General features: G+C 40.0%; 1 protein-coding gene across 1 annotated transcript in view; it reads left to right on the forward strand.

Annotated features, from left to right (window-relative positions):
- Window positions 1-228: 228 nt before the first annotated feature.
- Window positions 229-22065, forward strand: part of LOC150039004 (centromere protein F-like) — a 51495-nt gene continuing 29658 nt past the window's right edge. Inside the window, exons 1-9 of the mRNA XM_090328154.1 lie at window positions 229-292; window positions 3988-4159; window positions 5304-5500; window positions 9331-9452; window positions 9898-9989; window positions 11983-12274; window positions 13539-13741; window positions 17253-17378; window positions 18294-18422. Coding sequence (XP_090184280.1) covers window positions 3998-4159; window positions 5304-5500; window positions 9331-9452; window positions 9898-9989; window positions 11983-12274; window positions 13539-13741; window positions 17253-17378; window positions 18294-18422 — 1323 coding nt within the window. The 5' untranslated portion in view covers window positions 229-292; window positions 3988-3997. The remainder of the gene's footprint in view (window positions 293-3987; window positions 4160-5303; window positions 5501-9330; window positions 9453-9897; window positions 9990-11982; window positions 12275-13538; window positions 13742-17252; window positions 17379-18293; window positions 18423-22065) is intronic.

The following is a 22065-nucleotide window of genomic DNA, read 5'->3' on the forward strand; positions in this document are numbered from 1 at the left end:
GGGTTCCGCTGGGGCCCTGCCGAGCTGGAGGGGAGCCGGACTCCGTTTTCTGGGTCCCGTTGAGGACGTAGCCAGGTGAGCGTCCTGCCGGGGTCTCGCCCGTGGCGGCGAGCCTCGGCACCTCAGGGTTCTGCCAGGGAAAGCGCGGTGGGGACGCCCGGGGTCGCGCTCCCAGGCCCGGCGGGTGGGGAGGAGGACGCCCCGGGGCAGTCTCGGTGGTCCGGCCGATCCGGGAGGAGGGCCAGCTCCCATCCTGCCCGCCCGCCGCCCGCTCCGTCTCTTCCTCTCTCAGGTGAGCTCCACACTGGGCGGGACCAGGTGTTCCCAGGCAGTTCTGCCGAGTGCGGGGAGCTGGGGCTTGGCCCCGGGCTGGTTTTGCTTGTGTCGGTTAGGGGCTTGTTGTTCTCCCTCCCCCTCCCCCTTCCTCCTCCCTCCTCCTCTCCCCCCCTCGCTTCTGTGTGCTGACATAGGCTGAGGACTCCTAATGGAAGGATCCAAGGCTGACCTGCGAGGAGCCTGGCTTTGGCAGCGGACCCCGGGCTTGTGTGGAGTGGGGTTTTCTTTAGATGGAGCTGGTGGGGGGCGGGTTGGGGTGGATTCCGATGGAAGGGCAGTGAATCGGGGCCATGCTCCTGTGACGGGTGAGTTTCTTTCAGGAGAACTTGCTGTTGGACTTCACAGGAGTCGATTTCTGTCTGAAGAATTCCCTCCTTAGTATACTGAAAAGGATGCTGGCCTTGCAAATCATTCCTCTTCTCTGGGACCTTCACATCCAAAGCTTTTCATTCCTTTTCTTCCACCCAGTCCCCTGTCCCTGAAGTCTTCACTTGTTACGTTTCTGTTCTTAGTGCCCTAATCTAGATCTGGATGCCCTAATGTGTCAGCGTCTCCTGTAGTTGTAATTAGCTTGGGTCTAATGTATTTGTATTAATTATAAGCATATCAACAACAAGTGTATAAATATACTTAAGGATATTTTTATAGCTACGTATATGTATATGGCTATATATAGTTAAACATAAACGGATCACTAACTCCTAGGCTATATATAATACATTAAATTATATACTATCTATATTATATATTAATATTTATATATTACATAATATATATGCTATATTGTTAAGTTTTGAAATGGAAAAATATTCAACTTGCCTGTTTTTCTTGTTTATTCCCTTCATTTTTGTTACCTTTCTAGATTGTTGCTTTTTTTGCTGAGGGGGTGGCGGAGTGAAGGATGGGGATGGGGATGGTGGGTGGGTGGGTGGGGTGTTGGGGTACTGAGGTTTGACCTCAGGGCCTTGTGTTTGCTATGCAGGTGCTTTTTTACTTGATATTACTTTTTTTTTTTTTTTTTTTTTTTTGCCAGTCCTGGGCTTGAGCTCAGGGCCTGAGCACTGTCCCTGGACTTTCTCAAGGCTAGAGCTCTACCACTTGAGCCTCAGCACCATTCTTGACTTTTTTCTATGTATGTGGTACCAAAGAATCGAACCCGGACTTTCGTGCATGCTAGGCAAGCACTCTACCACTAGGCCAAACTCCCGGCCCCTGATATTACTTTTTTTAATAAAGAATTTATTAGCATTGATTTTTACATCATATTTCAAATGATGTGTTTAACAAACAAGTATTCAAGAAGGGAATCTATATAATCACTGGCACTTAGATTTTAGAACATAATTAAAATTAGGCTGAGGGTTTATAGGTTATAGATACATATTAATCTATAATAAAACATGTCTATAGAGTCATAAATTTTTATGTTTATGTAGTTGTGTTTATATTTCCAGTTCCTTGTCCATAGCATTGGGTACACAAATATTGAGTCTTTGCTCTTGTACTGTGTGGATCTAATAGCCACATATTAAGGATACCATGCACCTTTTGTTCCTTTGGTCTTTGACTTGTCTCACTCAATATGATTCGCCCTAGATTCATCCACTTCCCTGCCAATGCCATTATTTTATCTTGTCTGTTGGCTGTGTAGAATTCCATTGTATATATTTACACCACATTTTCTGTATCTATTCATCTGCAGTAGGGCATCTGGATTGTTTCCATTGCCTGGCTATTGTGAATAGTGCAGAGGTGAACATAGCTGAGCAGGTGTCCTTATGTACTGGGTTATGATGTTTGGGATAGATGCCCAGGAGTGGTATGGTGGGATCGTAGGGAAGGTCAATTTTCAGTTCTTTAAGAAACCTCCACACTCCTTTCCAGAGTGGCTGAACTTGCTTACAATCCCATCGGCAGTGCAGTAGGGTTCCTCTCTCTCCACAACCCCGCCAGCATTTGTCATTGTCTGAGTTCAAAATCTTGGCCATTCTTGTTGGGGTAAGGTGGTATCTTAGGGTTGTTTTTATTTGCATTTCCTTTATGACCATGGATGATGAGCATTTTCTCATATGCTTTTCTGCCATTTAAACCTCTTCTTTTGATAAGACTCGCTTTAGTTCCTTTGCCCATTTAGTGAATGGCTTGTTGGGTTTTTTTTGGGGGGGGATTAGTTTCTTGATTTCCCTGTAGATACTGGTTATTAAGCATCTGTCTGATATATTATTGGTAAATATCTTTTCCCAGTTGGTTGGCTGTCTTTCTACTTTAGTAGCTACGCTTTTATGGGGATGGGGATGGGGATGGTGGGTGGGTGGGTGGGTGGGTGGGGTGTTGGTAACTGAGGTTTGACCTCAGAGCCTTGTGTTTGCTAGGCAGTTGCTTTATTGCTTGATACTACTTTTTAAAGAAATAATTTGCTGTGATGATTTCAGTCACTTCTGGTATGCAGCCAGCCTTTGCTTGTTATCCTAAGTTGGTATGGTTTTTTTGGGGCAGGATGAGTGAAATTTCATTTATTAGTTTTGGACAGGTGAGAGTGGAGTTTAAGCTGTCTACTCAGAACTGAGATTTGTGGGAAAAGAAAAAGCTGGTAGGGAAAACTATGCTTTCCATGGCTTGACACCCTTTATTTTTCCTTAGATTTTGAGAATATTTGCTATCATTCTTACAGAAAAAGAGGATTTTTTTCATCCTGTTGCTAAGTGATTAAAGAAAAATTTAGTTAGTTAAAATAACTGGAAAATGAATAAATTTTTTTTTCTTTCATATATATTCTAAATGGTCAGAGAGGAGCAATGACAAATTCTCCACGTGCCCTCCCTATGTAGCCCAATCAATGTTATCCTAAGTTGGGCTGGTAAGAAGGGATGTTACTTAACCCTTTGTCACCAGAGGCTGAAGTTTTCCTTTTAAAATTTGTATGGCGGTGATGGGACTTGAACTAAATGCCTAGGCACTGTCCCTGAGCTTTTTTGCTCACGGCTAGTACTCTACCATTTTTCACAGCTCCAGTTTTGGCTTTTCATTAGTTAATTGGAAATAGAAGTTTCAGGGATTTTTCTCACCCAGACTAGCTTTGAACTCTGATCTTCACATCTCAGCCTCCCAAATAGCTAGGACCCAGTGATATTCCTGTTTCGTATAATGTAAACAAACTGAGTCAAAGGAAACAAGTAATGATGTAGGAAGTCAAAATAGAAAGGAAAGACAAGGAGAAAGCAAGTGTATTCTGTACTTTCTTTGTTATTGGGACTCACCATTTAGAGAATGAAGAATATAAATATACTATATTGTCTTTTGAAATACGATATTTTAAGACTTGATTTTTGGGGCTGGGAGCATTGTCTAGTGGTAGAGTGCTTACCTAGTATGCACAAAGCCCTGGATTTGATTCCCTGGTACCATATACAGAAAAAGCTAGAAGTGGTGCTGTGGCTCAAGGGGTAGAGTGTTAGCTTTGAGAAAGCCCAAGGACAGTGCCCAGGCCCTGAGTTCAAGTTCCAGGACTGGCAAAAAGTAAAACAAAAACTTGATTTTTGTACAGTAGTTAAGTGGACCCACTCATTAGTCTCTGACTTTATTTCCTTTTACTAGTAAGACCAACAGTTTGGTTTTGCTTTTCATTTTACTTATATATGTTTGAATAATAAGGGAGAATAAAATGAGCTGGGCACTGGAAGAATGGAAGGAAGGACTTCCTACCAGAGCTTTACAGAAAATTCAGGAGCTTGAAGGACAGCTGGACAAACTGAAGAAGGAAAAGCAGCAAAGGCAGTTTCAGCTTGATACTCTAGAGGCGGCACTGCAGAAACAGAAACAGAAGGTATGACTGAACGGTGGGGTTGGAAACTGGTCATTTATTTTTGGGTTACTTCTCAGAATAAATCATCCTGCTATCTTCATGTCTTCATGTGGCAATCCCCCTTCCTTCTTTTTAGACATTTTTAAATTGCCTTCAACTTTCTAACCTTCTGATCTCTCTGATCTCTGGCCTTATTATCTTATCTCTTGATATTTATGGTTGCTGAGTTGTTTTGTTTTTTTCTCCTCAAGACTAGCACTCTGTTACTAGAGCCACAACTTCATTTCTGTTTTTTGCTGGTTAACTGGAGCCCAGAGTCTCAGGGACTTTCCTCGCCAGGCTGGCTTAAAACTGTGATCCTTCGATCGCAGCCTCCTGAATAGCTAGGATTATAGATATGAGCCAGTGGAGCCTGTTTTGATTCCCAAATTGGGAATTCAAATTTGGGATTGCTTCTACATTGTGCAGCAACAAGTCAAAGTTTGAAGACTGGTAAAATGCTTTCTAAGAATGAATGTAGTTTTTTTTTGTGTGTGTGAGTGTGCGTGCATACATGTAAGCTGGTGGTTCTGGACACTGTTCCTTTTCATTTTTGCTCAAAGCTGGTGTTCTGCCACTTGAGTCACTTCTACTCCTGGCTTCTTGCTGGCTAATTGGAGATAAGGATCTCAGGGATTTTTTTTTTCTACTTGGGCTGGCATTTTTACCCTGTTGTTTCTCTACCTCATCTCTTCATATCTAATAAAGACTTAAGTAAAACTTCTTATTAGCTAACAAAACAGTGGTACAATCATTGATTCTAATATGTATTTGTTTTTGACAAAATTTATGATTCCTTATAACTTCTTCAGAGAAACATAAAAATGAGTTGCTCACAGAGTTATAGGGTTTATTTTTCATTTTTAATGAATGTTAAAACATCCTGTGTCTCTGGGATGAGTAAGTGTAGCCCTGGGTAAAGACTACTACACATGGCTTGTAGAACTTTTATTTCTGTAAGCTTCAGAGTTTGGTCATCTCAGATCTCTGTGATCAGCAAGCATTGATACCTGGCCTTTTCCAATTATATATCAGGACATTAATAGTTGATATGAGAGTTAGATCTGGTAGTTGGTAAAACGCCACAAAATAAGGAATCTATTTTGTCCTCAACCATCCCCTTTAGGTTGAAAGTGAAAAAAATGAGGGCACAAATCTGAAAAGGGAAAACCAAAGATTGATGGAAATATGTGAAAATCTGGAAAGAATGAAGCAGAAGATTTCTCATGAACTTCAAGTCAAAGAATCACAAGTGAATTTCCAGGAAGGACAACTGAACTCAGGCAAAAAACAAATAGAAAAACTGGAACAAGAGCTTAAGAGGTGACTATCTGAGTGACAGTTGTGTGAATACTGTTGATATATATATATATATATATATATATATGAGGTAAATTTACTGTTTCCTTAATGATGTGCTTATTCATATGCCATGTTCACAGCAAAGAGGAAAGTCATGGCTTAGACTGGTGGCTCATAGTTTCTCTGTGTGAGAAAGCCACCATAGAGAATGAGAGAACCAGACTGGGGACTTAAAAAAGCATTCCTCACTGAAGGCGTTTGGTAAAGACAAGACATACAGCAGGGCCAGTCTGTCAAGTGTGTGTGTGTGTGTGTGTGTGTGTGTGTGTGTTTTCCTGTAGCATGAAGGATGATTTCAGATTGTCTGGGGCCAGAATTATGGGGAACATATTGTAGAAAAAGTATTTGAAGGAGCATGCTGTGGATTCTAAACTGGAGGAAAAGAAAATTGGGAAAGGTTCCTTCCCACTGATATCTTTCATTTTAAGCATTACAAAATCAGTTCGTTTATTTCTTTGTCAAGTTTAATTAATCAAAAAAGCAATTTATTATACTTTTCATTAAAAAAATCCCCCAATTAATGAAAATAAATTTTATAAAATTTAAACATGCTTCTCATGGTGACATTTTATATATAACATGATGGGATAACAACTAAGTGAGACTTTAGTAAATTGTCCCATTTAGTAGATTGTCCACAAATACACACCCAGAAATTTAAAAATATACAGCTTTATCTTGAAATAAGTTTCAATTAACATAAATCATTCAGATAGTACTGTTCTTATGTGTTCTCCTGTTGTTAATTTATCACATAACAAAAGTATTATTTCTGAGTCACTGACACTTTGGTTTGGTACTATCAGTTTTTGACTTTGTTGAAATTTCCTGTACTGTTCTGGTAATGTCCTTTTTCTGGGCCAGGTTCAGATCCAGGATTCCACCCTACATTTAGTTCAGGTTTTATTAGTGTCTTTAAATGTTCTTTGATTTTTGTGACATTGTTAGTTTTGGAAAGTGCTAGCTATTTTGGAGAATGACCGTCCGTTTGGGTTTGGCTGATTTGTTTGTCCCTGTCCTGGGCCTTGAGCTCAGAGCTTTTGTGCTCAAGGCTAGCATTCTACCACTTAAGCCACGTCTCTACTTCTGTTTTTTTAGTGCCTGGTGATAAGAGTTTTACAGATTTCCCTATCTGGGCTGGCTTCGCATCCCTAGATCTCAGCCTCCTGAGTAGCTGGGATTATAGGTGTGCAGAGCCGTTGGTGCCTGGCTTTTTTTTTTTTTTTTTGTGCCAGTCAAGGGGCTTGAACTCAGGGCCTGGGCACTGTCTTTGTGCTTTCTCAAGGCTAGTGCTCTACCAGCTGAGCCACAGTACCACGTCTGGCTTGTGGTACCAAGGAATCAAACCCAGGGCTTCATGCATGCTAGGCAAGCATTCTACCACTAGGCTATGCTCCCCTGCCTTTTTTTTTTTTTAATTGATTAGATCAGAGTTGCTCAACTATAGCATCACTGACTGTGTGTGTGTGTGTGTGTGTGTGTGTGTGTGTGTGTGTGTGTGTGTGTGTGTGTGTGTGTGTGTGTGTGTGTGATGTGGCCTGAACTCTGGGCCTGAGCACTGTCCCTGAGCTCTTCAACTCAAGTCTACCACTCTACCCCTTGAGCCTGAGAGCCTCAGCCCCACTTCCCCATGTGCTAGTGATTAATTGGAGATAAGAGTCTCATGTTCTGGCTTTGAACTGCAGTCTTCAGATCTCAGCCTCCTGAGTAGCTAGGATTACAGGTGTGAGCCGCAGAACTAGCTGCATCATTGACATTTTGGGCTGGAGGATTGGCCTGTGTGTTCCAGGATTCTTAAGAACATTCTTGGCTGTAACCACTAGATGCCAGTAGTATCCACATGTCCTCTAAGTGGAGACAGTTAAAAATGTCTCTAGGCATTGTTAAATGTCCTTTATTTAAGAGGGCACTATTATCTCTAGTCAGAAACCAGTGGATTGGATTGGGGTTTTGAGATGTTATAGGAATGTTGCAGAAGGACTTGGTAGGATTTTCTCATTGCATCATAGCAGAAGTTATATGATTTAGTGTGACTTATAATCTTGGTCACTTAGTTAAGGATTTTCTACTGTAAATTCTATAGTAAAGTTTACCTCCACTGTAGTATTAGTTTTTTCCTTTGTAATAAATACCTTGGTACCAAGAAGTTTTTCTAGCTGCAATACATTTAATTCCACTTTTATATTAAGAATTTTTTTTTTTGGTCAGTTGTGGGGCTTGAACTCTTGGCCTGGGCACTGTCCCTGAGCTCTTGAGCTCAAGGCTAGCGCTCTACCACTTGACCCACAGTGCCACTTTCAGTTTTTTCAGTAGTTAATTGGAGATAGTTTCATGTACTTCTGTGCCCGAGTTGGCTTTGGACTGCGATCCTCAGATCTGAGTAGTTAGAATTACAGACATGAGCTACCAGTGCTTGGCTTTTAAGAGTATTTTTGAAAGTTAAAACATTTAAAAGTTATTCTTGCTTGTCTCTCTGTGAATTTTCCTGAACAGAAATCCTTTTCTTTCTATGTTTTTGTCTTCCTAGAGCTGAGGTTCAAAATCTGAGCTTTGTGCTCTCCTATTTGAGCTATGCTTCCAGCATAGGTTTTACTGTTTTTTTTTTTTTTTTTTTTAGGGGAGGTGATTGGAGTGTTGTGGATGTTTCAGACCAAGCTGGCTTTGGATCTCAGTCTCCTGAGTAGCCATTGGTATCTTTTTCTTGCTTCCTATCATGAAAAGAAGTGGCTTTAAGTTACATGTTAAAGTGCTACTCCTTTTTCTTCCTCCTCAGCCTTTATTTATTTATATTTTTTTAATTATTGAGGTAATGTATAGAGGGATTACAGTTACATTCGCTAGATAGTAGGTGCATTACTTCTCACACATTGATACCTCTTCTTATGTTTTTGTCCCCATTTTCCTCCCTTCCAAAGTACTACTCCTTTATCTCTTGAGTTTTTTGTTTTCTCGTTTGTCCGCTGTTACAAAATATATTGAACAGGCTGTGTCTACCTTGCTCATCATTGTACTTCTAGCCCCTGATAATTGTAGCCCTCTTTCCGCAAAACAGTTATTAGATGACTGTACATGAGACATTAGTTTTGGAAAGCAATTAGGAAACTTGGAAGCTCACCTCACTGTGCTGGCAAAGTCACTTCTGTGGAAATACATTTTGGTTACTGATTTTAATAATTTAGGCAGATGCTAGGCTCCAGTGGCTCACATCTATAATCTCTAGCTACTCAGAAGAATGAGATCTGAGGATTGAAAATTGAAGCCAACCTGGGCAGAAAAGATGGTGAGACTCTAATCTCCAGTTAACCACCCAAAGGCTGAAAGTTAAGGTGTGACTCAAGTGGTAGAGTGCCAGCCTTGAGTGAAAAAGCCAAATGAGAAAATGCCCCGAATGTAACACATGATTAGCAAGCTTTTGAAATAATGGGCTATCTTAAGTAATGTCTTCCCTGCTTCATTGACATCACGTTCCTCTTGGGTTCTTTCTTATCTCTCTGTTTCTTGTTGGCTTAGAATTTAAAATACTTGGAATTTATCCCCAGTTCTACAAATTACCTTTGCTGCTCTAGTAGGTGATTATTACAGGTCTTTAGTGTCTTTTGAAGGTGGGACAATATTAATTTCTGGCCTATAAGTTCATACTTAAATGTCTATTGGACCAGTGGAATGTTTAAAACTTCTTAGTAAATGGATGGCTGTGTACATTTTTTTTTTTTTTGCTCTCTGGCAACCTATACCATTGATACTCTATAACCCTTAGTCCAATCTGATTTTTTTGCTTCTTTCTCTAACAGGTGTAAATCTGAACTTGAACGAAGCCAACAAACTGTGCAGTTGGCAGATGTTTCTGTGAATTCATGCAACACACCACAGAAAATTTTTGCAACTCCACTAACACCACGTCAATATTATAGTGGTAAAGGATTCTCTTTTTTCCCCTGTCTTTGATATAGACAGCTCTTTAGTTGATATTTTAAATCTGTGAAGAAATGAATGATTTCAACTTTGGTTCAATTCTCCATTCTGTTGTTTTTAACAACAAAAAAAAGCTTTCATCTATTGCATGTTCCTTTGCATGTCTGTTAAGCTACGTTGAACAGTGGGATGAACATTTAATCTTCTATTTATCCTTCTTATTGTGTTTTAAAAGAATACTTAAAATACTTGGGTTACCGTATGTTTTTATTATTTGAATAATTTGACTGATATTTTGATTTGTTACTTTTAACTATATGTTCTTTCTACCTGATTTCCTAAGTAACATACTCACTTCTACATTATCAAAATCATTGTCAATCTGTGGAGTTCGTGCTGAAATCAATAATAGGCATAGAAACCAAATTTTTATTGTCTCTGTTTAGGTTCCAAGTATGAAGATCTAAAAGACAAATATAATAAGGAAGTTGAAGAACGAAAAAGATTAGAGGCAGAGATTAAAGCCTTACAGACTAAGGTAACTGGGCTCTGTGATGGAACCTGGAGTAAGAACTGTTTGCTGTAGCATAGAGCAAGAGAAGAGAGAAATCTGTTTTCCGTAGAGTGAATATCTTTTTTCTGACACTGAGAACCTTTGTGGGCCATTGATGCTGACTTGGTTTTATTTTATTTATTCATTCATTTATTTATTTATTTTCTGGGTCATGGGGCTTGAACTCATCCTGGGTGCCGTCCCTGAGCTCTTCCGCTCAAGGCTATGACTTGGTTTTATTTTAAAAAATGGGTAGGAGTGGGTGAAATAAAGTGGGGAGGCTCCCTTATTTCCAATATTGAATATTCCTGGAACTTGAGAGATAAAAGAGCACAGTGGGGGCGGTCAGGTCCAGGGAATTGGCTGCTTGCTACTTGGAGGAGCAAACAAGTCCTCTAATGGCCAGGAACATGGCGTTTGTGGATTGTTACTGGTGGAACGTTCACTTCAGAGGAGACAGTTGCCAACACCTTATGCACAGTTATTTTAAATAAGCTGCCACCAAGGATTTTCATCCCATTTTGATCAAGGGAAAAAAATAAGCACAGGCAGTTGAAGATGTTTGTTGAATGTCATCCAAGTTTAAAACTGCTAAAGTTTAGTGGAGTTTTTGAAAACTCATGCTTCTAGTTCAGGGCCCAACCCTGGCAATACCCAGTACCTGTCAAATTCACAGTCAGCATCTTTGTTTATATGATACCAATTTCTAAAAATAAGGGAAAAAGTCCTCTTTGGCATTCATGGGTACATTTCTTCTAAATGTGAAGCTTAGTGATAATGGCACAATTCAAGAAAGAGCTTAAGGCTGAATTTACGATAAGTTTCTTTAATGAGGATCAGAAAAAAAAATACCTATATTTTAAAGCATTAAGTTTGTTCTTTCATGCTGTTAACCTTTGTTTGGAGACTACCAGGATTCTGGTAATGTAGCAAACATGTTGCTCCTCAAGACAAATAAAAATTATTGATGCTCTAGATTGTGCTAGAGATACCTTGTCCTCTGTCATATTACCAGTTCTGCCTTGATATTGATTCCAGAGTTATTTTTATGGAAATTATAAGTCTCCCTAAGCCTTAAATCTCTACCTGTAGCAACCTTTTCCTAAAACATCTGCTATTAAGATATTTAATGCAGCCTCTACAGCCAAATCTGCATAAGTGCAGGAAGATAGGAAGAACAAATACTTCAGAGCAATAGATAATCCAGAGGCATGTAATGGCAGACATGTAATTAAATGGCATTCTTTAGGAGAGGCTTATGGTTGATAGAAGTAAGATTATTTTTAGTTTGTCAGTCCTGGGGCTTGAACTCCAGGCCTGGGCACTGTCCCTGAGCTTTTCTACTCAAGGCTAGCTCGCCATCTCTTTGAGCCACAGCTCCACTTCTGAAAGGAAAATTCTTGAAGGAGTCCTTTATACTTATATTTACATTTTACATTTGGTTATCTTTTTTTTTTTTTGGTTGGGCTTGGGCCTTGAACTTTGGGCCTGGGCTCTGTCCCTGAGCTTTTCAGTTCAAGGCTAGCCCTCTATCACTTGAACCATAATTTCGCTTTTGGCTCCTTTAGTGGTTAATTGGAAATAAGAGTCTCATGGAGGGGCTGGGAGTTTGGCCTAGTGGTTAAAGTGCTTGCCTAGCATGCACGAAGACCCGGGTTCAATTCCTTGGTACCACATACATAGAAAAAAGCCGGAAGTGGTGCTGAGGCTCAAGTGGTAGAGCTCTAGCCTTGAGAAAGTCCAAGGACAGTGCTCAAGCCCTGAGCTCAAGCCCAGGACTGGCAAAAAAAAAAAACAGTCTCATGGATTTTCCTGCCCACACTGGCTTTGAACTATGTTCCTTGGATCTCTGTTTCATGAGTATCTAGGATTACAAGAAGGAGCCATTGGCAACCAGTAGGGTTTTATTTCTTTTTGAAAATAAGTAATCCTATTCACTGAGGTTTCTGTTGATTTAAAGAGTCTTTATTTTTTACAGAAGGAAAACCAGGCTACTCCCCAAACCACTATGAATTACCGAGACATTGCTCGTCATCAGGCGTCCTCTTCTGTGTTCTCATGGCAACAAGAGGCTACTCCCAGTCAGCTTTCTTGTAGTTCTCTCAAAACTCCAAATAGGAGAGATGTCCCTGTGTCTCATTTCTTTGGGGAAGAAGAGGTGACTCCAAGTAGATCAACTCTGCATGTAGGAAAAAGAGATGCTAACAGCACTTTGAGTGATAATTCTGGCAGTTCTTTTCTTCTGGATCAACTCAAAGGCCAAAATCAAGGTAAACTTTCTTTGAGCTACATTAAGTTTACATTTTCCTATGAGAGTTTCAGAGGAGCTTCCTGATGTTTTCAGTCATGGTTTATACTTAGGTGTTTACACATGTTGTATAGTCAACTTCTCAGATACTTAATTAAGATGTGAAGTAAGTGCATTTTTGGTAATGATAGCAGGACATCACAGTTTAGGAAGGGACTTTTGTTAGTATTGAAAACCTTTTATTTATTTATTTTTTGCCTTGAACTCAGGGCCTGGGCACTATCCTTGTACTTCTCAAGGTTAGAGCTCTACCACTTGAGCCACAGCACCATTTCTGGCTTTTTAATATGTATGTAGTACTGAGAAATCGAACCTGAGTCTTCGTGCATGCTAGGCAAGCCCTCTACCACTAGGCTAAACTCTCGGTCCCCCTTAACCTTTTAAAGTGCACTAGACAGCTTTGATTTATTTTTTCCAGAAGGAGTGCGAGTTAGGTTGGTTACAGGCTGCACTCCTCACACTTCTCCTCTGGCTCCCATTGTGGCCCACGAAACAAGCCTGTGGTCTGACCAGCTTTGGCCTGAGGTGAGGCGTGTGTCTGCAGAGCAGCTTTGCCCTGTACTGCTAGGCTGTCCATATGGGAGCAAACCTGTAACCTTGGCTGCTGGGCTGCGCTGCAGCTGACAGCCAAGCGTACCAGGTGGTGTTTTGGAATCTGCTCCGTAGATGATGATAATTTCTAGTGCTGTGATATATTGAAAGTCATCGCCAGTGTTTGCTAGGGAGAGCTGTCCCTCTGCCAGTACCATTGGAATCAATATTGTGTGTATGTAGGAAAAAAAAATAGTTAATTTTGGCAGTGTAGGAGCCTCCCACTGTCTTGATCTTCACTGGGGGTAGCCATCAGAAAATAAAGGAGGGTGGGCTTTTCACTGCTCAGCACTAATTTGCATTGATAAGGGCACAAAACAAATACTAGCTTGCCAGTAGATAAAAACAAGCAGTACTTTTTAACAAAGGGCCTGATGTACTTTTTGTAGCTTCTGTAAGAAACTGATTATAATTTTAGAAAAGCATTCCTTTTCTATATTTTTCTGCTTTTTATCAGACATTTGAGTACAAATGGCAGTAGATACTATTCCATTATAGTTGTTTATGGGTTCAGTATAAATTTGTGTTCTCATCAAAGATTGCGGAGCACATGAGTAAAAGATTGCTGAGCAATATAAATGGTAAATTCTGAACATATTCACCCACACACGTGTGATTTTTGTTTTTGGTTTAAGATTTAAGAAGCAAGATTAATGAATTGGAGCTACGTCTGCAAGGACAAGAGAAGGAAATGAAAGGCCAAGTGAATAAATTTCAAGAGCTGCAACTTCAGCTAGAGAAAACAAAAATGGAATTAATGGAAAAAGAGAAAGTGCTAAACAAAAATAAGGATGAACTAGTGAGAACCACAGCACAGTATGACCAGGCAGCCAACAAGGTACTGGGATTTTCATAAATGAGAAGGTTCATCTATCATTGGAAAGATATCTTTGGAAAGAGTCACTTTGTTTTAAAAAGTCACCTTACCTTAGTTACATTGGGGGTGGGGAGGGGGGAGAAGGCAGGGTTGGATTTGTTAACATTTACACTATATTCCACTTGGTCTTCCTCCATCTATCTCTCTTTCTTCCCCTCTTTATACTTAAGTTCAATAAGGAAATGTCAGTCATGATCCTGGTTAGTATATACTTGGCAGTGTTGATACTAGTAAATTAGTTAGTTGATCCAGAGTTAAGTGGATCTGGGATTGATTTAGGCGAGTTATTGATATCATTTGTGTTTTCAGGAGTGACAGTTTGCAGCACATGGAATTGACACTTAGGTTAATGGCGCCTTAAAAGAAAAAGAATGAGTTTACTCTTGGGATGCAGTCAATACACATCTGCCTTAGAGTCTTCAGATTCAATTAAGGCCAAACTTCTTTATTTAACCAGCTATTTAAATAACTTCCTGTTCCATTTTTTTAGGCAGCTTTGTTGACCACAGGTTCTTTTAATTTGCCATCACTTGGAGTTATTATTATTTTTTAAAATTCCCCCCTCATTCCTGAAGGATACTTCTGTGTATACAGGATTCTGGGTTGAGAGTTGTTTTTTTTCAGTATTGTAGTTTATTATCTGGTCCTGATCTCCCTTCTGTTGCCTTCTCTCTCCTGTTAGATTTGTTTCAATAGTGTTCACTGTTTTCCATGTTCTTGTTGGAGGAATAGATAAAAGTATGTCTCTTTTCCATGTCCTAAAGTGCCTTGTACAGGAAACCCGATACACTGATGAGATGTGTGAAGAAGTAGCAGTGGATGCTCACTGGGCCCAGAACCTGCTTGGCTTCACATACTTACTCTCCATGGAGCCTGGGTTGAGCAGTGTTTTGGTCTTTTCAATTAGAAGGACTTGGCTTTGAGCCCTGGCTTTGCCACACACAATTCCATTGCTTGTGGAGCTGTTTAATTAACTTCTGTGCCTCAGTTGCCGAACTGGTAACTTTGTGTTAATAATAATGCCTAAGTTGTTGTAAAGCTTGAGATGAGATTTAGAAAGGCTTTAGTTTTGCGCCTGGTACATGGTGTATGTGTAATGACAGTATTTGTTATCAAAGTCTACTATTGAGTTTGTATGTAAGGTAATTTTCAGTGGAATTTCTGTCTAGCCAGGACTACCTGTAATAAGAATTATTTTAGGGCTGGGAGTTTGGCCTAGTGGTAGAGTGCTTGCCTAGCATGCACGAAGACCCGGGTTCGATTCCTTGGTACCACATACTTAGAAAAAGCCAGAAGTGGTGCTGAGGCTCAAGTGGTAGAGCTCTATCCTTGAGAAAAATCCAAGGATAGTGCTCAGGCCCTGAGCTTAAGCCCAAGACTGGCAAAAAAAAAAAAAAAAAAAAAAAAAAAAAGAATTATTTTATCACTTTGCTTTGTACTTTTTTGTTTTAGTAAGACAAGAACACCATATCCTTGCTGTGTCTAATGTATTTGGTGAGGTCTCTTGTCAGATCCTTACTTTTTGATTAGGATGGTGCTAAGAGCACAATGCTAGCATGCTATCAATGGTTTTCTCTAGGTTCATTTGTGCAGTGCTTTCTGATTTTTTCCCCCCAGCATCAGCCACAAAGCCACCTACTGAGTTCACCTATCCTTTTCTTTCTCAACTCTATCATTTTTTTTTTTTTTTTTTTTTTTGCCAGTCCTGGGGTTTGTACTCAGGGTCTGAACACTTGAGCCACAACATCACTCTGGCTTTTTCTATGTATGTAGTACCAAGGATTCAAACCCGGGTCTTTCTGCATGCTACCTAAGCACTCTACCACTAGGCTAATCTCCCAGCCATCTGTCAGTTGTTTTGATAAAACCAAATTATGTTGTGTTTATGCTGTTTCTTGACCGTCATCATTAGAACTGCTTATTAAATAATATGGTGCTAATGTCATGTAGTATTTCTATGTGAAGGTATATTGTCTACAGTATAAGTCTTCTAAGTATTCAGAACTATGTGTGGGGTAAGGTTCACGTTGGAGGAATGGTGTTCTGGCTGTAACCCTGGAGTTTGGCATCTGCATTTCACAGAAAAAACTTTCAAGATCCAGAGTCTTATAGTACGTATTCAAACCAAGTTAGCTCTGGGTGCTTTAGTGTTGCAGAGCATTCCTGACATCTGGTGGTACATTGTTTATCTCAGAATGTCATTGAAAAAATCTGAATAAGCTAAAAATACTTTCAGTGGAATCTGTTTTAAATCTACTCTGTCCTGTAGGATGATTATTCCTTTTAGTAAAATGTTTTGCACTGTGAAGAAATGCCAGTTGAGGGCGCCAAGGGTTCATTCATTTACTTCTCTGAGACTTTATCAACCAGCGAAATATTGGTCTATCATTTATATTCGTCCATCATTTGGGTAGTGGTTTTTGTTGCTTAGTATTCTGTCACTAGTGCCTAGAATAGTTTATAATAGATGGTAAGTTCTTTTTTTAATATGATAGATTCTTAATAAATATTTATTGAATTTATATTATTGCTATAAGCAGTCTTCGTAATATTTTTCCTTGGGCATTTAAAAACTCAAGAGGCATCAAGGCATAAATGCCTTCGAAGCAGTGGATTAATTTGAACCACTGATTCAAGGTCTTACCCTTTTAATTTGATATTTTTATAGTTCTGCTGTTTCTAAAACATTAGTCATTATTGACCAACTTGGTACGGTTCATCTTTGGCTAGTTAATAATGGATATCTGGACTATTTTTCCAATAACTCATTATGTAGTACTTTTCTTTTTTTCTGAGTTCTTAAAATTTCTTTAAAATAATTCTGAGCCTGCAACTTCATCAGTTGAGCATTTGCTTTAAATGATCTTTAAGTAGTTATATCTAACATCTTTAGAATAGGTTATGAAGAATCTCTAAGAATTAATTTAGCAGGTACAGTTGCTAAGTCAGGGCTTCTTTCTGTTGGAGTAGGTAATTTTTCCCTAACAATATAAAGTTTCCTTATTGGTCTTGGGGCTTCTAGAATTTTTTTTAGAAGGTTAGTTTAGGCATTCGAACCCAGGGGTGATGTAATTTTCCTATAGAAATTAATTGTTGGCTCTATCATTGGAAGGTAAGGGGCATCTTCTGATTGTTCTTTGTTCTAAATTACTTGGTCAACACCTTCTGCCTTGTACCCATCCTGAACATACCACTGAATGTTTGAATGTTTGATCAGTCATTAAACTTTGTGTATCAGTTTTCAGAACACAGATTATAAAGCGTCTTATTTAAAAATGAACTAATTATTACCATCCTCACTAATATTTCCCAAATATGAGTTTTGTATGAGTCAAAATAATGATATTGGTTTTAGTCTTTCGTTAGCAGATTTAAGCTCATGACACGTCAGGACTAATATTTTTCTGACAAAAATGTTTGCTGCTTTCCTTACAAAATGTATTTTGTGTGGAACATCTTTATATGTTTCTAGTGTACTGTGTTGGAACAAAAGCTGAAGAAACTGACTGAGGATCTGAGTTGTCAGCGACAAAATACAGAAAGTATGAGATGCTCTCTGGAACAGAAAATCAAGGAGAAAGAAAAGGAGCTTCGAGAGGTAAGGCAGATTGGGTTTGTCTGAAAAAGGCGTTAGTGGACTTGGCATTTTTGAAAATGTTTGTTATTTTGGTAAGAGTTTTTTTTTATCATAGTTTGGGATAGTGGAAAAAGATGCTTAGCAAGCACAGGTCACATCTGCATTGTTAGTTTTTTTCAGTTTTGATCAGAGACAAGCGTTTTAGAGTTTCTCTTTTTTGTCTTGTTTTCTACTGTACCTTGATTTGATACTGAGTAGGGATGGATCCTATTTTATCATTCAGATCCTTTCTTCTGCAGTGAGGAAAACTGGCTAACATTCTCCAGCTGTCTCTGTATCCTGTGAGTTAGCAATGAACTAGGAAGGTAATGTGTGTGGTAGGAAAAGAAGATGTGAAGTCAGAACAGAAGGCAGGCTGGTGGGCATTCTTAGGGTGGTCCTTCTAGAGGCTGTCACCTGAGATATCCAGTAAGAACAGCCAGGGATGTCATTGGTGTCCTGTGGTAATCAAAACTCACCTGTTGGCATTTGTTTCCTATCATTTTCAACTAAAGACTGTTGGAGTTAGTATATAGTTTGTGAATATTTAATGCCATTTTCAAGTGTGTTTGGGCTCTCAGGTGCATTTTGATCATTGCAGCTCAGCTCTCCAACCCTCAACTCCTTATACTAAAGATGATAAATATTTAAGATTGGGGATGAGGTGAAATAGTCTGATTTTCCATGTGGCCAACTGGCAGACTTCTTTGCCTTCCCTCTGGGACCTGGATTTGATTACCAGGACCAGTGTTCTGGTTGATTGTGTTTGTGGGTCAGTGCATGGCTGTCTTGGCTCCCTATTGTCTCTAGCTTTTTCCTTGTATCCCTGCTATTTGTGTCTGGTTTTGGATTCTGCCTGTTAGCCATCCTTTGATGCATGTGACCTTTGCCTTTCAGGAGCTGTCCCATCAGCAGCGATCTTTCCAAACCCTGGATCAAGAGTGTACTCAGATGAAAGCCAGACTTACCCAGGAGTTGCAGCAAACCAAGAACACCCTCAATGTTCTCCAGGCGGAACTGGATAAAGTAGGGTGCTGACTTACTTTCACCTAACTCTTCCTTTATCAGTGCACTGTCCAGTTCACAAGGGGTTGTTTTTTTTTTTAAACCAATAACTTCTAAGCATTAAATAGTACGTATCAATGGGATGTCATGTCCAATGCATGTATACATTGTATGATGTTTAAATCAGGTTAATTACCCCAATCATTTAACATTTCTTTGTAGTGAACACTATCCAAATTCAGCACATTACTATTTGTAGTCATCATACTTGCTCTCACTAGCTCATGAGCTCTTCTTGCTGCTAGCTTGCTGTAAGTTAGGACCTACTGGCTGTTTGTTTTTCATCTTACTCTCCCAGGCCCTGTTAACATCATTCTACTCTCAGTGTCTGTATGAATCTTATTAGATTATACATACGAGTCAAAATGCTTCTAGAGGAAAAATGTTGTATGCTCACTTTCATGATCAAAATGAAGAGCAAACAAAACTTCCTGACTCAGTTTTCTGAGAATGGGTTGTGGGTGAATTAGGGTTTGACATCTGAATGGCTTGATAGTTTGGTGGTTCTGGGTCATATGACTGGGCGGAAGTAATTACACTCCTAAGTAGTTAAAGCTCCCATGATCATATTGAATGCACTTACAAAGACTCCAAAAGTGATCTCACTCAGGTTTGTAGCCGTGCATGTCAGTTTGCATTATGACAGTTCCTGTTCTGTGACTCCAGCCTGGAGTCTTGTGAACAGCACACTTGTACTGTCCTGAGTACTGTGCTGGCCTCCTCGCTGCTCTCCCTGATCTCCGTACAGTGAATTTTCAGCCAGTACCCAGAGGGAGCCTTTTATCATGCACATCAGGTGGTGTCTCTTCTCAGATCAAAGCCAGGTCTTCCAGAGGTTGGCCTGACCCGGGTTGGCTTCCTGCTGCTTCATGCTCAGTGTTCATCTTTCTCCTCCTGTGCTCTGTTCTGGCTGTACCAAGCTCACACCTACTCCAGACCTTGTTTGCTGTGTCTTCTTCCAGAGGCTCTTCCAGCATTGGATCTGAGGTTGTGTTCCTTTGTGTCCTGGAGCTTTCTGCTCAAGGTCAACTTATCAACTTGAAGTGCTTTGGTTTCTCTTTATCTCACTTTGTCTCTATAGTTTGAGAATGCCTGGCATCTTATTTTAATATTTTATCATTGGATCATCTTTCTATTAACATATATGTGTATATTTTTATATATACATGCATGTAAATGTACATATGTATATATATTCTATAACAAAGGATTTCATTGTGAAATGTTCATATATGTATGTAATATCCTCTGACCAAATTTATCTCCTCTGTTACTCTTAGTCATCATTTTCTTTCTTTTTAATGGGTTTCATGTATCTCTTTCTTTCTTTCTTTCTTTCTTTCTTTCTTTCTTTCTTTCTTTCTTTCTTTCTTTATTTATTTATTTTGCCAGTCGTGGGCTTGGGCTCAGGGCCTGAGCACTGAGCACCTTGGACTTTCTCATGGCTTAGCACTCTACCACTTGAGCCTCAGCACCACTTCCAGCTTTTTTCAATGTATGTGGAACCGAGGAATCGAACCCGGGTCTTCGTGTGTGCTAGGCAAGCACTCTACCACTAGGCCAAACTCCCGGCCCACTCTTTTTTTTTTTTTTTGCCAATCCCGGGGCTTGAACTCAGGGCCTGCTTGAGCTCTGTCCTTGGGCTTTCTCAAAGCTAGCGCCCTATCACTTAAGCCACAGCACTACTTCTAGCTTTTTTCTGTGTACATGGTACCGAGGAATGAAACCTGGGGCTTTGTGTATGCTAGGCAAGCACTCTACCACTAGGCCAAACACCCGGCCCTTCATGTTTCTCCTCCCTCCCTCCCTCCCTCCCTCCCTCCCTCCCTCCCGTCCTGTTGTGGGGCTTGAACTTTGGATATGGGAGTTATCCCTGAGCTCTTCAGCTCAAGGCCAACGCTCTACTGCTTGAGCTACAGCAGTTCCGGTTTTCTGGTGGTTAATTGGAGATGAGTCTTTCGGACTTTGGTGCCTGGACTGGCTTTGAACTGCGATCCTCAGATCTCAGCCTCCTGAGAAGCTAGGATTGCAGGTGTGAGCCACTGAGCCTGGCTTCATGTTTCTTTTTTTGTATATTCATCTAAAGTATTTGGTCATCTTCATCTCCCTGCTGTCATCTTCTCTTTTTGTCCTTTAGTTGCTTATCTCTTCTCCTACCTTTGTCCCCACTGCCTTTTACATTCATGTTCTGCTGGTTTTTAGATCTAGATTTCATCTACAAAGAAAAACATAGTATTTGTCTTTCTGGCTAGTTACACTTGATGAACCTCCAGCTCTCCCCATTTTCGTGCAAGCAATGTAATTTCATTTTTGTTCACGGCTGCTTAATGCTTCATTGTGTGTCTGTACACCACATTTTCTTTATCCGTTCATTGGCTGATGTGCACCAGGGTGAATGTTCCAACTTGGCTTTTGTGAGTGGTGCTGACACACACATGAAGTGTCACTTGAATCTTTCAGTGAACATAGGGATTTGTTTACTGCTCCCTCCTCAGCATGTCAGTCCTGAACACCTATAGCTTTACAGTGGCAGTCACTTATTCTGGTTTTTTGGCTGTTGGAGAAAGTGGTCTGTTTCAGAGTTTACCTTGATAGTGCAGATAGTTGCCTGCTGTTGCTTCCATTACTTTCTTAGTGTTTTGTAAAATGAAGGATTTTTCACTACTGTACATTCTGTCTTGAAAAATACAGATTAAAACCTAGTTGTCATGGAGTGGGTGGTGTTGCTTTCTCATAGTGGCCGTATCAGGGATGGAGAATGCCTCTGAAACGGCAAGCAAGCATCTGGTGTACATGGTAAACTTTCCAGAGTGATTAGGGATAGATCTGTCTTTCCATCTGTCTAGGTTTGGTAAAAAATGAAATATTCTTAGGTCCCCTTTCTTGAGGAAAAAAAATGCTAACAGTTTGTCCTCCAAAGCGTTTTAAAAGAATACATTTACAAATGTAAGACTGGGGATGATGCAGCTCAGTGGCAGAGTGCTTTTCTAGTGAGCACATGGGCCAGGGTTTGATTCCCAGTAGCATACACACAGTATCACTTTTGTGGTTTGTTAATATTTTAAATAGAAGAGGAATTTCTTATGTACTCTGAGACTTCCTTTTATTGAACACTTTGTTGTTTCTGCAGTCATTCTCTCACTGCTAGATACTGATGTTTTCAACCCTTTTCTCATTTACGGTAACATGCATGGTTTATTCTGTCACTGGGCAGGTGTGTGTGTGTGTGTGTGCGTGCGTGCGTGTGTGCGTGCGTGCATGCGTATGTATGTGTGTGCACTGGTATTTCTGTGGGGTGGATTTTTTTCCTGGTATCAATCAATGTCCTGCAGGTTGTACAGATTCTATCCTGCAGGTTGTATGTATTCTAGCATTTAGTAGACATTGCCAGGTTGCCTTGAACAAAAGTGTAACACTTTTCTTTTCCACCAGCTGAAAGACAGGACTTGTTTTTCCTATCCTTGCTAACCAGAAATACTGAGTTTTTAAATTTCAACTAAGGAGTAAAATAATGTCATTTTATCATTGTGTTCATTCATACTTCTGTGATTGCTAGTGATTCTTTTCAGTAGCCATTTGCACCATTTGTCTGAAATGTTACAGT

This window comes from Megascapheus bottae, unplaced genomic scaffold (genome assembly GCF_031878675.1).
Source record: "Megascapheus bottae isolate mThoBot1 unplaced genomic scaffold, mThoBot2.hap1 H_1, whole genome shotgun sequence".
Lineage (NCBI taxonomy): Eukaryota > Metazoa > Chordata > Mammalia > Rodentia > Geomyidae > Megascapheus > Megascapheus bottae.